Here is an 18,284-nt window from a genome sequence, read left to right as displayed (position 1 = left end):
GTGATGTTCTGAGAGCAAAATAGATTGGCTGTAGATGTTGGTTAGTTCCAGAGAAAATGTAAGCCGGGGTTGCTAACCCTGGCTCCCTCGAGCAGGGTTCTCATGTGTCTAGCCACAGCCTTCCTACAGATCCTGAATTAAGAAAATAGGAATTAACAGTACAGATGAAAGTAAAGTTTGAGCATTTGCCTTGATTTTATACTACTAACTTGGAATTGACCTCTATTCCAACAATCACTTGGTTGAGTATTACTCTCATTTACTAAACTCAGTAGTACAACATTGATGATACTCGTACGCTTTCAGAACATGATAAATACATGGCAAGATTTTAAGACATGATTATTGACTACTAAAGAAAATTATGTTAGGGGTGGGAATAATAATATTAAAAGCCAATACCCTAAAGATATTCTCAACTACTTCTGATGAACAGTTTTTATCATAAATTAAGCCATTATAAATTATTCTGAATATTATTATTATAGATCTTCTAAGAATCTATGTATAATCTCTAAGACAATATCTGTATTTACTAAAAAGTATATAAGGCTGCATTTTAAAATGTACTCTATTCTTTATAAAAACAACTCTCACTAGCATTTTTACTTAATATTAATTGAAGAAAAAGTGCTACAAATTCAAATATATCCACTACCAGAAATTATAAATATCAAAAACATTATTTTAAAATGATGAAATGATGATAACATTTTAGAAATGCAAACTTAGTAGCATTCTAAGCCAAAGAAGCAGAACAGAAAAAAAAATTTTTTAAGCATAAAACAGCAGGGTAACATTATGGTTGAAAACATGACTTTCACCAAAGAGCCTGGATTTGTTTAGTGGCTCTCCCACTTTAGAGATGTGGGTTCAATCCCTGGATCAGGAAGATCCCCTGGAGGAGGGTGTGGCAACCTACTCCAGTATTCTTGCAAGAAGAATCCCATGGACAGAAGAGTCTGGTGGGCTATGGTCGGTCCATAGGGTCTCAACGAGTCAGACATGACTGAAGCAACTTATCACTGCACACCACCAACAATTAGTTATATGACCTAAACTGAGTGACCTCACCTCACTGTACCCTGCAGATTTCATCTATTAAATTAGGAAAATAATAGTATCTGCCTCACTTGGGTTTTGTAAGAATTAGGTGACTTAATGGCCATCTACTACTGTGGGCAAGAGTCCCTTAGAAGAAGTGGAGTAGCCCTCATAGTCAACAGAAGAGTTTGAAATGCAGTACTTGGATGCAATCTCAAAAAAGACAAAATGATCTCTGTTCATTTCCAAGGCAAACCATTCAATATCACAGTAATCCAAGTCTATGCCCCAACCAGTAGTGCTGAAGAAGCTGAAGCTGAACAGTTCTATGAATACCTGCAGGACCTCCTAGCACTAACACCCAAAAAAGATGTCCTTTTCATTATAGGGGAGTGGAATGAAAAAGTATGAAGTCAAGCGATACCTGGAGTAACAGGCAAATTTGGCCTTGGAATACAAAATGAAGCAGGCAAAGGCTAACGGAGTTTTGCCAAGAGAACTCATTGCTCATAACAAACACCCTCTTCCAACAACACAAGAGAAGACTCTACACATGGACATCACTCGATGGTCAATACTGAAATCGGATAGATTATATACTTTGCAGCCGAAGATGGAGAAGCTCTATACAGTCAGCAAAAACAAGACTGAGAACTGACTGTGGCTCAGATCATGAACTCCTTATTGCCAAATTCAGACTTAAATTGAAGAAAGTATGGAAAAACCACTAGACCATTCATGTATGACTAAAATCAAATCCCTTACAATTATACAGTGGAAGTGAGAAATAGATTCAAGGAATTAGATGTGAGAGTGGCTGAAGAACTATGGATTGAGGTTCATGACATTGTACATGAGGCAGGGATCAAGACCATCCCCAAGAAAAAGAAATGAAAAAAGGTAAAATAGTTGTCTGAGGATGCCTTACAAATAGCTGAGAAAAGAAGAGAAGCTAAAGGCAAAGGAGAAAAGGAAGATATACCCATTTGAATGCAGGGCTTCAAACAATAGCAAGGAGAGATAAGAAAGCCTTCCTCAGAGATCAATGCAAAGAAATAGAGGAAAACAATAGAATGGGAAAGACTAGAGATCTCTTCAAGAAAATTAGAGATACCAAGGGAATGTTTCATGCAAAGATGGGCACAATAAAGGACAGAAATGGTATGGACCTAACAGAAACAGAAGATATTAAAAAGAGGTGGCAAGAATATACAAAAAACAATACAAAAAAGATCTTCATGACCAAGATAACCACGATGATGTGATCACTCACCTAGAGCCAGACATCCTGGAATGTGAAGTCAAGTGGGCCTTAGAAAGCATCACTATGAACAAAGCTAGTGGAGGTGATGGAATTCCAGTTGAGCTATTTTAAATCCTAAAAGATGATCCTGTGAAAGTGCTGCACTCAATATGTCAGCAAATTTGGAAAACTCAGCAGTGGCCACAGGACTGGAAAAGGTCAGTTTTCATTCCAACCTCAAAGAAAGGCAATACCAAGGAATGCTCAAACTACCACACAATTGCACTCATCTCACACGCTAGCAAAGTAATGCCTAAAATTCTCTAAGTCAGTCTTCAACAGTGCTTGAACCATAAACATCCAGATGTTCAAGCTGGATTTAGAAAAGGCAGAGGAACCAGAGATCAAACTGCCAACATCCACTGGGTCATCGAAAAAGCAAGAGAGTTCCAGAAAAGCATCTACCTCTGCGTTATGACTACGTCAAAGCCTTTGACTGTGTGGATCACAACAAACTATGGAAAATTCTTAAAGAGATGGGAATGCCAGACCACCTGACCTGCTTCCTAAGAAATCTATATGCAGGTCAGGAAGCAACAGTTAGAACTGGACATGGAACAACAGACTGATTCCAAATTGGGCAAGGAGTATGTCAAGGCTGCATATTGTCACCCTGCGTATTTAACTTTTATACAGTATAACTTTTATACTTTTATACATCATGTGAAATGCTGGGCTGGATGAAGTACAAGCTGGAATCAAGCTTGCCAGGAGAAATATCAATAACCTCAGATATGCAGATGACACCACCCTATGGCAGAAAGTGAAGAAGAACTAAAGAGCCTCTTGATGAAAGTGAAAGATGAGAGTGAAAAAGTTGGCTGAAAACTCAGCATTTAGAAAACTAAGGTCATAGCATCTGGTCCCATTACTTCATGGCAAATAGATGGGGAGAGAATGGAAACAGACAGACTTAAATTTGGGGCTCCAAAATCATGGCAGATGGTGATTGCAGCCATGAATTTTAAGACGCTTATTCTTTGGAAGAAAAGCTATGTCCAACCTGGAGAGCATATTAAAAATCAGAGACATTACATTGCCAAAAAGGTCTGTCTAGTCAAAGCTATGAATTTTTCAGTAGTCACGTATGGATATGAGAGTTGGACTATAAAGAACGCTGAGCACCAAGAATTGATGCTTTTGAACTGTGGCGTTGGAGGAAACTCTTGAGAGTCTCTTGGACTGTACGGAGACCCAACCAGTCCATCCTAAAGGAAATCAGTCCTGAGTATTCATTGAAGGACTGATGTTGAAGCTGAAACTCCAATACTTTTGCCACCTGATGGGAAGAACTGACTCATTTGAAAAGACCCCGATGCTGGGGAAGATTAAAGGTGGGAGGAGAAGGGGACAACAGAGGATGAGATGGTTGGATGGCATCACCGACTCAATGGACATGAGTCTGAGTAAGCTCTGCGAGTTGGTGATGGACAAAAAAGCTTGGCATGCTGCAGTCTATGGGGTCACAGAGTCAAACGGGACTGAGAAACTGAACTGAATGGCCATAAAGTATCATTTTAAATATAGAGGTGTATACATGTCCATCTCAAACTCCCTAACTGAATGGTTGATTTCTATTTGCAAGTAATGATTCAAACTGTCCCAAGACATTGTTTAGCCCATAAATTTAAGCATATTGTGAAGCATTTTTTTCTTAGTAAGTGGTACATATAAAGTAAGTCCTTTGGCTTAAAATCAGCACAACAACAACAATAGTAATAATAATAAACAATGGCTAACATTTATGTCAAGTGTTGTGCTAAACATTTTCCACAGCTGGGGTAGGATCCTGTGAGCAATGATAAGTGTGACCCCTTGAAAAGTGAACTTAAATATCCTAAATGTATTTTTAAAGGATTTAATCCTCATGTAACTAACTAAAAGATTTCTTATAACATTAGTCTTCTATTTGAATCTGAGTATTTGATGGCATTTTTCTTTCTTTCACTTCTTTGATTTGAAATGGTGCAGTAAAAAGTACTCAGCAACTGAGTCAACTGTAGCTAAAAGTGGCCTTGGATGCCTTCCGTGTCTTGGATGGCTTTGAAGATTTGTCAAATCTTTTTGTTTTTCTTCAGATCTTATGTTTGCATTCTTTGAGAACGTGTAATGGACAAGGATGTTTTCACTCTTCACAGGAAGGAAATATTAATCTATAGATCATGAAAATTAGTTATGAACTTGGTGGTGGTTTAGTCACTAAGTTGTATCTGACTCTTGCGACTCCACGGACTCCTCTGTCCATGGAATTCTCCAGGCCAAAATACTAGAGTGGATTGCCATTTCCTTCTCCAGGGGATCTTCCTGACACAGGGATTGAATCCTGATCTCCTGCAGGCAGATTCTTTACCAACTGAGCTATGAGGGAAGCCCATAGTTATGTTTAGTTATGAACTTAAATATAAAAAAAATTAACCTTATAGTATTTAGATATAAGGGAATACAGTTAACAGGAAATCTGATACATCAGTTCCTTTTATCCTTAATCAAAAAGCTAAAAATGTTTGACATTTTTAAGCTATTAGTGAAACTCAGTATATATTTACTGAACAATCACTCTGGTGTATACTATGCTTGTGTGCATGTGTGCTCAGTCGCTTCAGTTGTGTCTGACTCCTTGCAACCCTGTAGACCATAGCCCAGGCTCTTCTGTCCATGGGATTCTCCAGGCCAAAATACTGGAGTGGGTTGCCATGCCCTCCTCCTGGGGAATTATACGGTACTATGATATGAAAAATGAATGAAGTGAGTTGTCATTTTCAAGGATCTTTAACTATAGTATGGAAAATAAAACAGCATAAATCACAGAGAAACCCACAAACAAAAAACTCAACACTTTATATCATTTTTTTTCTTTTTTAATCCTTTCACCTGTGAAGCTTGTGACTGTTCCCATCTGGGTAATAACTGTGACCCAAAGACTGGTCGATGCATTTGCCCACCCAATACCATTGGAGAGAAATGTTCTAAATGTGCACCTCATAGCTGGGGCCACAGCATCATCACTGGTTGTAAGGTGAGTGAATTGCTTTATTTCATCTCATAATGTCATTTAAGGATTTCTATTTTGGTAGAACTCTGTAGTCAGGCATTTCAAGAGTCAGTATTACAAAACGATACAGATCTATTGCTATAGGATGATTGCAGAATCGATCACTATCTTACATTTTACTTATAGGAAAGATGAGTAAAGCAAGTACACATTTATATAGCTTAATCCATGATACTTTCAAAAAAGGAAAGACAAAGAACCAAAAATTATAAAATAAAACTAGAAACATCTCTAACTTCATACCTACACACAATGAAATGTTAATATATCTCCAAAGTACGAGGAAATTAAGAATGAATTTTTTAAAAATCCACAAGAATTCCCCCAAAATTTTACCTAGATATCAGTTTTCGGAAGCTAGTTGAGAGGATTCTGAAGTCATTTAAACAACCTTTAGCTTACAAAATTCCCCATTTTTTCCATGAGTGAACCATAGTAAGTGATATGGCCAGACTCACATTTAGAGAAATTTATACAACTTCAGGGCAGAAGGTTGCTTATAAGGCTGTTGCAAAAATGTTGGTGAGAGTTGATAGGAGCTTGTATGTGTGTGCTAAGTCATTCATGTCCTACTCTTTGGGACCCCATAAACTGTAGCCTGTGAGGCCTCTCTGTCCATGGGATTCTCCAGGCAAGAACATTAGAGTGGGTTGCCATGCCCTCCTTCAGGAGATCTTCCCAACCCAGGGATCAAACCTGTGTATCCTGTGGCTCCTGCACTGCAGGCAGATACTTTACCACTGAGCTACCAGGGAAGCCCCACAGCAGCTTGGCCTCAATTATCCACTAGTGTTTAGAAGGAAGGTTGAGTTACAACTCTTATGACTGAATAAGATATGGCTGAATTCATTTATTTAAAGAATAAGAAAGCGAAGGCTAAGGGATGACTGCCAGGTTTTGCTTTGCAACAGATGATGGATGAATGCAGACCAAGTAAGGTTTTTTCAATAATTTTATTTATTTACGTTATTTTAGCTATTTTTGGCTGTGCTGGGTCTTCATTACTGTGGGCAGGCTTTCTCCAGTTGCAGCAAGGGAGGGCTGCTCACTCATTGCGGAATGCAGGTTTCTCATTGCAGTGGCTTCTCTTGTGGAACATGGGCTCTATGGTGCACAGGCTTCAGCATTTGCTGTACCTGAGCTCAGTAGTTGCCACTCAAGGGCTGTAGAATGCAGGCTCAGTAGTTTTGGTGAATAGGCTTAGTCACTCCATGGCATGTGGGGATCTTCTGGACCAGGGAATCTAACCTGCGTCCCATGCATTGCAAAGTGGACTCTTAACCACTGGACTACCAGGGAAGACCCTAGGCCAAGTTTTTTTTTAAATATTTATATGTTTTCTATCATTACATTTACTGATCATTGAGTAAATACTATGTTGATTGAAGTTGATTGAAATTTTTTAATTACTTTGAACCACTGTTACAAATCTAAATTTCTGAATAGCTAGACACTTCATCATTATGAACAATTATAAGCAATTTATAGAGCCCTCACAATTATTTATGAGGATGTATTCTACTATTTAAAATCTTTTTTGACTATAATCTAAATGAACAGTGATTTTTGAGATTTATAGCTTTCCTTGTGTCATGGATAATTTCTCTGTGCTGAGGTGTGAGCACACACATCATTTGAGCCTTTATTGAAGTAGAATATAAAGCCTGCCATCTTTCACTAGCAGGGGAACAGTGCATAAATCCTCTATTGCTAAACAAACATTACAGCTAATTATGATTTAAGTTTCATGTTGGCTGCATTGTCATCTAAACATATGGTTAATAGTCTCATTTATTCTCTACTATAACTTCCTGAATAAACTTCCCAATTTGAAAAGGTCCCAATTTTTTGACTGGTTTTTAAGAATTAATGCTTTCATTTTATATAATAAATTGAGAAATAGACATTTCATATTTTTTAAAGTCTCAAGAAAGTTATTTTAGTTAATAAAATCTAATACATTTATTTTAGTTAAATATATCATAAGACAATTTTAAAATTTATTACGTGATTATGGTTTCCATAACATATCATAGATTTATATTTCTGATTATGGTCAATTTTGGTTAAATAAGTAAGGAAAAATTACTTAAGTGGATAAGTCAGTCATCCTTATTTTGAATTCTCATTCTGCACCTGATGTTCTATAAGAACAAGTTACTTGGCGTGATGATAGTGCTTTGTTCTATGCTTTTGAAACTATGGCAATGTTTGTAGTGTAATAAATAATCACTTTTAGTCCTTTGAGGTTAACATAACTTTTAGCAGCATCCCATACTGCAGGCCTTTTTACTGGAGAACAGCGAAGACAGAAAAATACTGAATCATAAAGATACCAAAAATAAGGCCAGGTGATATTTTAACATCAGAATCTGAGAAGATATTTTACCAAACATTTGGACAGGAAAGAGATAATAGATGGGACTCTGGTGATTGTACACAACCTGGAAAGAGGTGTCCCATAACTCAGTTCTTGGCAGGAGCAGAAGCAGGAATTGCTTTAGTAGTGGTGAATGTAAGAATTGAGCTGAGCAATGAAAGTGTGAGAAATGCCAAGTGAGATCCAGCCAGACTTGGATCTGGAAATCTGGCAAGTCACTATGTGTATGAGTCTTCCATAGAGCTGTAGTTCTGAGGAGGAAGATTAATAGGAAAGCACCAAAAAGAATCAGGTCATAGACTAAGTACAAACCCTGATGGTGGTAAACTCAGACACAGAGAGAGGTGATACCCTCTAGGGAGACAGGAACCACACCAGGGAAACTTAAACAGGGAAAGAAAGAAAGAAAGTGAAGTCGTTCAGTTGTGTCCGACTCTTTGAGACCCCATGGACCGTAGCTTACCAGGCTCCTCTGTCCATGGGATTTTCCAGGCAAGAGTACTGGAGTGGGTTGCCATTTCCTTCTCCAGAGGATCTTCCCAACCAGGGATCGAACCCAGGTCTCCTGCATTGCAGGCAGACACTTTACCATCTGAGCCACCAGGGAAGTCAAATATAAACAGGGAAAGTAGAGTATAAAGAATCGTTAACTGATAAAAGTTAGTTACAAAAAGGATAAAAAACGGATATGAAAGATCCTGAAGTGGTAGGTCCAAAAGAGTAGCTACTACTTCCAGGGTGAGGGGAAAATGAAAGTGTTAGTCACTCACTTGTGTCCTACCCTTCGTGACCCCTTGGACCCGCCAGGATCATCTGTCCCTGGGATTCTCCATCCCTGGGATTCTCCAGGCAAGAATACTGGAGTGAGTAGCCATTCCCTTCAGGGGAATCTTCCTGACCCGAGGATCAAACCTGAGTCTCCTACATTGCAAGCAGGTTGTTTACCTGAGCTATCAGGGAAGCCCCAAGGGTAAGGGGGTGGACTGTAAAGGAAGCAAGGTCTTCCCCTGTTCTCCACTCCCAACAATACTTGGGTTCAGACATCTTTGAGGAGAGTGTGGCAACCACAGGGATACACAGCCTGCTGGTGGAACAATGACAGCAACAACAACAATAATAAATAACTTGCCAGAGTCTATGGGCAAGTGCTGGCCTATAGACACTGCCCATCATTACTGGAGGATGCAGACTTGCTGGAGCTACTGAGAAGCAGCCTGTCATGGTCAGTGCTTGAGTGCAGACCTAAACAGCAGAGGAGAGAGTGGCCTGATGGCACAGCTTGGAATTCTTTATGGGCTTCCGGGCTCCCATGCTAAATAAGTAAATAATAGTGATGATGGTAGTAATGGAGAACCACAACCCAGAAGAGAAATGTCTTTCCATGGCCTTATTTGGGTCTCTCCTAGACCCTCTAAAGACTAATTTTAACATTCTGTTACTGGCCAGGGGGAAACGTCCATAGAGGTCTAACTATAATGTCATAAAACAAGGCAAAGAGGAGTGAGTTTAGAGCTCAGAGACAGCAGAGAGATCCTTGGCACAGCTGATCTCTGAAAAGGATGCATTCCAAGATCTTAAATAACATTTTAGTAATTCACTTAAATTTTCATTTAAATTCAAGGAGCTTTGAGCTCTAAATCAGAAGCAGAAAGCCTTAAGGAATAGAAGACAAGACACGTGGATGAGCAGCAAATTGAAAATTGCTGCTGAGATGAAACAAAAAAATTATTGAAAAGAAGCTAAAAATGCAATACTGTAATTAAGCATTGATGTTATATACATACAATAGAATTTTCACTGTGTAGTATAGCAAGGACAAAATGGAGAACAAATTTGAGAGGCAAATAGGGAGATGACTATAGAAGACATTAGTATATTATAGATTTGACAGATAGACATGAATTATGTACTTTAAGAATTATAGGTGATCCTGAAGAAGAAAATTGATAAATTAGCACAGAAGTAAAAATAAAAAACAAAGTTGAAGAAATAGTACTGAATTAAAAAACAATTGTATTCTCAAACTGAAAGAGCTCACCATATTCCAGTAAATTAATTTTGTAAAAGACTCAAACTTGTATAAATTCTAGCAAGATATCATATTACATAAATTAAGAGAAAATCTTGTGTATATCTGGGAAGAAGAAAAAAAGGTTACCAGCAAGACACCTCAAATTGGGCTTGTCTGCAAAACTTAACTCTAAAAAAAACCCTAGTATCATTTTTCCTCTAAATTCTCCCTGGCTCCCCCACATCTGGTTTGGTACTTTTTGTATACTCTCATAGGATTTTGCACTTTGCCTATTATATCATGCTTATTCCATTGTTATATTTATATATTCTCTCCCTTGATTAAACTGTAATATATGTTTCTCAACAGTAAATGCTGTAAAAATGAAATGATAATGTAAAATGGCTTTGTCAGAAATTCACTCTTGGAAACAAGAGGTGTTTGAAGAAAATCTAGACCTAACTCCTCCTCACCACAAAGAGAGAAAATGCAGTTTCTTTCTTATTCAATAGCTTTATGGTTTCTGGACACTCATATATTTTAGTAAGTGCAGGAAGCAATTTTAGCATTATGTTCACCGATGTTTCCCAAGCGACTCAGCTAGAACAGTACAAAGCATATAACAGACACATGATTAATATGTACTTAAAGGAAGCATAGAAGTATTAGAATTAAAATTTAAAGCTATTGCCTGTGAAGTGGTATTAATTGTTGCTATTTTTATCTCCTCTGTAGGCTTGTAACTGCAGCTCAGCAGGCTCCTTGGATTTCCAGTGCGATCTAAACACAGGCCAGTGCCAGTGTCGTCCAAAATTCTCTGGTGCAAAATGTACAGAGTGCACTCGAGGTCACTGGAAGTACCCTCACTGCAGTCCCTGTGACTGCTTCCTGTCAGGCACTGATGACTCAACCTGTGATTTAGAGACTAAAAAATGCTCCTGCATCGATCAGACTGGGCAGTGTACTTGTAAGGTATGTGCTGCTGAAATTTAGGAAGGACAAAAATAAACCTTACTCAGTTCTATGTCCATTGCTGTTTTAACTTCAGTTATTTATTCCTGCATCATTAAGCCGAAAAGAAGGACATAGGAAAATTCATTGCTAGACGCAGAGACTTTTCCTGATATACAGATAAGCACTGCTTTCTAAGAACTTATTTTCAACCAGAACCCAATTTTTTTTTCCCTCGCTCAAATGAATGATATATTTTCAAAAGTAAAGTTTAGTTCCTCTTTACGTATTCACTTTTCTTAAGCAAGAATAATCTGGAAGGGAAAAGAAGTCAGTTCTCTTAAGCATCGCTAGAGAAAACCACAGCTAAATGATAAAGTTTATTTTTAAAAAAAATTACTCTTCAAATTAATCTGCAATCACTGTACACTGAAAAATAAATTTACTGCTGTGGAAGTTCAGTAAAATTTCATCAAGTATAAACACTGACATTACAAACAGTGACTATATGCAAATTTCAGCCCTCATTAATACTGCTAAATGATGTAGAAAAACAGTTGATTAAAAATGATAAGAAGGATTTTTCCCCCTAAGATATTTCTGGAAAATCAATCCCAGGATAAATGCAGTAAAGACTGGGTCAGAAGCATTAGTATATTTTCAAGAAAAGTCTATGCAAAGAGGGTCCAAGGAAACAGGAAGGTGAAATCTGTAGGGGTAGTGAAGAGTCTTGAGAATTTAGGAAAATGGAAGCTTCTGCCATTAAAAATCCTAGAGAAAACAAAAAGTATGATGGTGCATTATTATATATTACGGTTATATATTATATTTAATACATGCTATATGTGTGTATATTCAGCATTCCAAAATAACTATATGAATCTATATTTTAACATCTTTCTTGCTTTTCACAACTTTGCATCACATCACTGTCTGGGAATCAGTGGAATTTCATTTCACTTTCAAAATTCTAATGACTCTTTCATAATCCTCACAGTGGAATAGTAGGAAATGTGCTGCTTAAATGTAAAAGAAAATAATATACAATGTTCTTAATAATGTATGTAGTTATAAATAAAGTGTTTTTTTAGACCAATGACATGCTAACAAAGAGATTACCTACTCTGCTATTTGAGATGTGAATTTAATATTCAGTGTTCTTTTATTTATTTTTTGTTTCATTTTCTTTAAAACATTCTCCTGTTATTTATTCTTGAGTTTATTTCTCTCACAACTTCCCCATATGGACTCTGAAGAACTCTCCTCTTTCTTCAGGTGAATGTGGAAGGGATCCACTGTGACAGGTGCCGGCCTGGCAAATTCGGACTTGAGGCCAAGAACCCACTTGGCTGCAGCAGCTGCTATTGCTTTGGTGCCACTACTCAGTGCTCTGAAGCAAAAGGACTGATCCGTACGTGGGTGAGTAAGGACCTGCTGAGCCATGTAATGGTATAACGTTAGTTCCTGCTGGTGTCTTTTAGCCAGGCACCAAGGGGCAGGAGGAAATGGCAAAACATTTAAGTAACATTTTCCCCTGTGCATATTTAGAACTGGTAGAGGGGCCATGTGCCATTAGATGATTGGAGTAGACATCTTTTTTATTCTTTCTTTAAAAGTATTCATTTACTGTGGATAAGGAAATAGATGCCAAGTGAGCAAGGAAAACATTATAAGGGAAATGTTATGTCTGGGAATGGGAAGAAGCTGCCTTCTGCAGAGTGAGAGCATTAGAGCAAGAAAGTAGATGTGTGCTCATGCAGTAATCAAAATCTGAACTGGTTGCTCATTTATTCCAACCAGCCTTAGAGAATTGTCACTCCTTAGGGTGGAAAAATGTTCATTTTTAACCTTAATTTTCCTTTAACCCTTCCTACTTTTCAATTCTACTTTTTGTTAGTATGAAAGACCAGTTGCACAGATGTTGTAGATTTCACTAGGCAAACAAGTCCGAAGGGTTTATCGCCTCTCCTGTCTTTCATTGCCCATGAGTTATGTTTCTCATGAGAATACTTCATCATAAGGGGACAGGGCCACAGATAGACACACAGTCCTTTTAGAAGAGGCCTCCAAAGACTTACACTTAACACCCTGCTGTGTTCTGATCCCACACAGGTAACGCTGAAGCCCGAGCAGACCATCTTGCCACTGGTGGATGAGGCCCTGCAGCACACAACTACAAAAGGCATCATTTTTCAACATCCGGAGATCGTTGCACACATGGATCTGGTGAGACAAGAGCTCCATTTGGAACCTTTTTATTGGAAACTTCCAGAACAATTTGAAGGAAAGAAGGTAAGGACAAGAATGTTGAAGTCACATGAGAGCAAAATAAAACATGTTTTTAGAATAATGCTATTCGGAGATTTATCTAACTCATCATTTCTCATTTTGTCAGTTGATGGCCTATGGTGGTAAACTCAGGTACACCATCTATTTTGAGGCTAGGGAAGAGACAGGTTTCTCTACATACAACCCACAAGTTATCATTCGAGGTGGAACTCCTGCTCATGCAAGGATTATCATCAGGCATATGGCTGCTCCTCTGATTGGCCAATTGACTAGGCATGAAATTGAAATGACAGAGGTAAGGTGGTTAAGTGTTGGGTGCCATGTTGCCAATGGATTTGCACTGAGTTTCTTCACAGTGGTTTCTTTTCTCGTTAACAGAAAGAATGGAAATATTATGGTGATGATCCTCGAATCAGCAGAACTGTGACCCGTGAAGACTTCCTGGATGTACTATATGATATCCATTATATTCTTATCAAGGCTACATATGGAAATATCATGAGACAAAGCAGGTAAACTATAATAAATATCCAAGTTAGTTTCTTCTTCTCGAGTCTATAAGAAAGATCACTGAGATGTCAGACAAGAAAGATTTAGAAGTTGGGTTGCTAGTGTGATGATAGAAGACTAGTCAAGAATGACATCCAGGTCACCTGGTGTGAGTTATCACCACCATTTCCCCAACAAGAGACACAGAACCAGAAGCAAGATTAAGGGGGCAGATATTGAACTGATCCTCAACATGGTGAATTTCAGATGCCTAGCAGAAATTCAGGAGAAGATGTCCTGCAAGGTAGAGAGAGTTTCCTGCTGGGCTATAAATACGTTGCGGGATTGCTGAGAAAGTGTCCTCCTTCAACCCTCAGGGGAACTGGACAGGGCCAAGTTGGTCCTGTCTCTTCCAACCATATGCATTCACACCTGTTGACTCCAGTGTGTAATACAATATAGCCATCTTCCCTCTGCCATTCGCACCTGTTCACTCCAATGTGTAATATGATATAGCCATCTTCCCTCTGCCTTATGATGTGAAAAGATTGGGGATCACATTGAATAAGAAAGTGCACAGAAGAAGAGCAAAAATAACTGTCATGAAAGCCAAAGGATGAGAATACTATAAAGGTGTGAGTATGGTCTTTTAATGACCCAAAGAGGACAATTAAAATGAAGCTCTTTGAAAGTTAGAATCACCAGTAACAATTACAATACCAGTTTTAGTGAAGTTCTAGGGCAAAAAGAGCCTCAAAGTTTTGAGGAATGAATGGGACACAATGAATCTAATATTATGAGTGGAGACTATTGTTTTCTGTGAATAAAATTGTAAAAGGGAAGAGAGAGGTAATGTCAAAGGTCAAGGGCTGATTGTTTAATCTGAGAGACAAGCAAGCATGTTTATATACCATGGGACCGGGGAGGGGGAAGAATTAGCAGCAAGATATACATAAAAATGATAGAATAAAGAGAAAATAAATAATGGAGAAGTTGTGGTACTTCAACATCGTGAGTACACGTTTACTTGAGGTCATGTGCCTCAAGTATAACGAAAACTTATCTAATGAGATACAATGAGGAACTGTACAGATGTAGCTAAATGTTTACTGTGGAGCCAGAAAGTTGAGATTATACACATAGTCTCAGTTTCTCTGGCGTGTTAGTGTCTCTATTATAAGAATATGAAATCAATAGATGTTTAAAAATAATCTTATGTAACAAAATAGTAGATCAGTGCAGGAAAGCAAGAGAAAATTATGAACCCTCTCATTGACAAATCAATGAATCTAAAAATACCATGTTTCAAATGTTTCCATTATTAAGCATGTGGCAGAAAATCCTTTCTTTATTGCAGAAGATCCATATTGCTCTTCTGATTATACCAGAAGTAGAGACCAAATCAAGGACCAAAATTCACTTTCAAGTCTGTATTGCTTTGATTTCTTTTTCATATTTCTTATTTCTGACAGGAGATTCTTTTTTTTTAATCATAGGTCCTTGTTGGTTATCTATTGATATTTTAAATATAAAAATGTGTATATGTCAATCCCAAGCAGGAGATTCTTTCCATGAAATAATTTTAAAAAGCATGAACCAAAACATCTTGTCAATTATATTGTTAATTATTTTAGAATGTCAAATATAAATTAGGTGACAGAAGCCAAACAGGTTCACATGTTGTAGAAGAAAGCAAGTAAACTTGTGAGTGTGCAAATATGTTATTTTGAAAATTGTTCCCTGCTTTAGTAAAAAAAGTTTGCTAGCACACAGAATATTTTGTTAGTAGATCTGTTAGAAATGATGTTGTCTTGCATTTTTCATCATGCTTTCTTCATCTCTAACACTGATCGCACCTTTCTGCACCTTATGGCTGCTTTTTCCCATAAGTCCCTTTGTCTTATCACCTTATTTCATATACCTCACTAAATAATATCCTTTGGCTTAGGATTTCCTTTTTAAAAAACACTAAAATAAGTAAATACTTCACTTTTTCTAGAGTCAATAAAAACTAGAGTGAACACCTAGTAACGATAAAAACAAACAGTGGATCAGCACTTGATTTTGTAAGACAAGGAATTTTGACAAAGATCAGAAATATGTTTGAGTCTTCCTCTCAACATAGTTAAGACAGAACCCCACTTCTTTATTCAGTTACAAATTTAGACAGTCTCAGAAGCAGAGTTTTTTATACATGTGGTTTGAGATTCCAACTTCGTACATGTTGACGCTGAAATTTCCTTTTTTCTTGGCTTTTGTACTCTCCTACAAAAATTTATTTGAAGATCTTAACAACTTTGTTTTTTAGTATTCATTTACATAGAAGTCTGAAATTGGCTAAATCCCTGATTCAGGCAAAACAGTCAGTCTCTCATTCCCCAGGGGGAAAAAAAGATAATGTGTTACAGAAATGTCTATTGCTAACACCATTCAGGTTCCATTTGATTTTTAAATACTCACTAGTCTGTTGTGCGTGTGTATGTGCCAGAGAAGGGAAGACGATGCTAGTAACTCCTCAGGTTATAGAATACCGTGAGGTAACAGCAGAGATGATTTCTCAACAAACACCAGGTTACCTTCTTACTCCAGAGAATGCAGAGTCCTCCTTAAAGGAGGGGAGTGGTTTATTTACATATCACAAATGCTGTGCATCTACAAGAAGAGGAGAATGAAATCTGAATTTTAACTGAACATGTGTTTCATAAAGGCTGGCTGGTCTTCAGATTGCAGATTACAATAGGAACCAAATCAGAACGTGCATTCATAATTCAGTACCAATAAAACCTACCTATGCTTGTTATAAAGTTTATGATTCAAGCTCCTTAAGCTTTTAGAGGTGCCTTTTATTGAAGCAAAACTATTCATTGTCTCATTTAAAAGTTTATTTGCAGAACATTTCATGTTACCAGTTAGTCAGTCATGAAATAGTCTGAGTTTATGGACTGCATATATATTTAATGTATAATTTCAAATTACTGCAAAAGGTATCAGTATTTTCACTGTGAATAATTTTTTTCAATTACAAGGACCTTTCCACCAATAGGAAATGTGGATTAAGTTAGTTGAAGGAAAGACTAATTTGAGAGGTTCTTTATCTTCAGAAAGAGATCAATATTACTGTATTATGCTCAAGCATTGTTTTCTAGGTGGTTTTCTAAAGTTCTTGAAAGAATGTTCAGAGATTCAAGAGCAAGAAATTGGGACCAGTTGCAAAGTAAAAGCAATTTCACTAGTAATGACAGGAGATTTGCCAACAGAGAATGACCTTGAGTTGTCTATTTGAAAGAATGAAAATATCTAATTAATTGGCCATGTCTACCTGAAGCCACTCACATTTTTAGAAGCGGAGGGAAAACTCTTTATAATAACTTCTCAACAGGACATCAGACATCTAATTTCCCAAATACTTTATTATTTATGTGAATATTTTGCTAATGTGGAATCTCACCCTTTGAGGAAGCAAAAATGCAGGAGTAAGATGTGGAACATGGAGCCCCTAAAATTTAGCAGCTCCAAAACAATAGAATGAGTTTGTGGTTGTTAACAAAACCTTGGGAAGACCCCTCTTGCAGGATTGAGTATTTGCTAGGTAAGCTTAATTTACTGGTACTGCCATCTAAGTATTTGCTCACTGTTTCCAGGATTTCTGAAATCTCAATGGAGGTAGCTGAACCAGGACGCATCACAGCAGTGACTCCTCCAGCTCACTTGATAGAAAAATGTGATTGTCCCCCTGGCTATTCTGGCTTGTCCTGTGAGGTAAGCTGGCTCCAACTAACCTGCTTAAGCCCGACTTACTTAACCAGCTGAATGGAAATACTCCCAGGACCACCTTTAGGGCAATCGGTATACTTTCAGGCATACCCTCAACCTACTTTATTTGACCTTCCACTCATAGTATATGATTGCAGTAAGAAGAAGATGATGTTATTGCTAGAAGTAGGACTCATGACTCAAGGGAAATATTTAATAAAAATTAAAAGATTTGTAAAAATATGAAACAGGAAGTAATGCTCTCTTAAGGCCCATTTACTGCATCTGATCTGTTTTCTTGGCACTTTTTTATGAACAGTTAGAGACATTGAAACTTCAGTGATTATGAGATAAGATTATATTGGGATTTGAGAGGACTTGAAAGATTGTTTTAAAATACAATATGTCAGAACTTAGGCAATAAATATCAGACTTTTCCCTTTAATATAGGCTTCTCAGAAGGACGTATAACTGGCACTGTTTCAACAGTGCCACTCTCCTTCAGTCATTATATTTTTAAAACTGCGTTTGTTACTTTCTGAGGTATTCCTTTGACTATCTTCGGAACCGGTGAATTTTCTAGATCTTTACTTTGTGGTGGTGGTTTAGCTGCTAAGTCGTGTTCAACTCTGCCAGTGGACTATAGCCCACCAGGCTCCTCTGTCCATGAGATTTCCCAGGCAAGAATACTGGAATGGGCTGCCATGTCCTCTCCAGAGGGTCTTCCTGACTCAGAGATGGAACCTGGCTCTCCTGCATTGTAGGCCAATTCTTTACCAACTGAACTAATTTAACTGTTATAAATATTAAATCTTAATAGTGCTGTACTAAGTCACTTCCATGAAATTAAAAGACTCTTGCTCCTTGGAAGAAAAGCTATGACCAACCTAGACGGCATTTTAAAAAGCAGAGACATTACTTTGCCAACAAAGGTCCATCTAGTCAAAGCTAGTTTTTCCAGTAGTCGTGTATGGATGAGACAGTTGGACTACAAAGAAAGCTGAGTGCTGAA

The 18,284-nt window shown here is 37.6% G+C and overlaps 1 protein-coding gene across 3 annotated transcripts in view; it reads left to right on the top strand.

Moving 5' to 3' along the window:
- LAMA2 (laminin subunit alpha 2) overlaps window positions 1-18,284 on the top strand; it is a 708,999-nt gene that overhangs the window by 468,710 nt on the left and 222,005 nt on the right. For all 3 annotated transcript variants that reach the window (XM_025294565.3, XM_025294564.3, XM_044924246.2), the window contains 7 exons: window positions 5,227-5,363; window positions 10,526-10,762; window positions 12,017-12,160; window positions 12,854-13,033; window positions 13,137-13,325; window positions 13,409-13,542; window positions 17,161-17,278. In XM_025294565.3, coding sequence (XP_025150350.3) covers window positions 5,227-5,363; window positions 10,526-10,762; window positions 12,017-12,160; window positions 12,854-13,033; window positions 13,137-13,325; window positions 13,409-13,542; window positions 17,161-17,278 — 1,139 coding nt within the window. The remainder of the gene's footprint in view (window positions 1-5,226; window positions 5,364-10,525; window positions 10,763-12,016; window positions 12,161-12,853; window positions 13,034-13,136; window positions 13,326-13,408; window positions 13,543-17,160; window positions 17,279-18,284) is intronic.

The sequence above is a fragment of the Bubalus bubalis genome, chromosome 10 (genome assembly GCF_019923935.1).
Source record: "Bubalus bubalis isolate 160015118507 breed Murrah chromosome 10, NDDB_SH_1, whole genome shotgun sequence".
Taxonomy (NCBI): Eukaryota; Metazoa; Chordata; class Mammalia; order Artiodactyla; family Bovidae; genus Bubalus; species Bubalus bubalis.
This window is presented reverse-complemented; position numbering and strand designations above follow the sequence as displayed.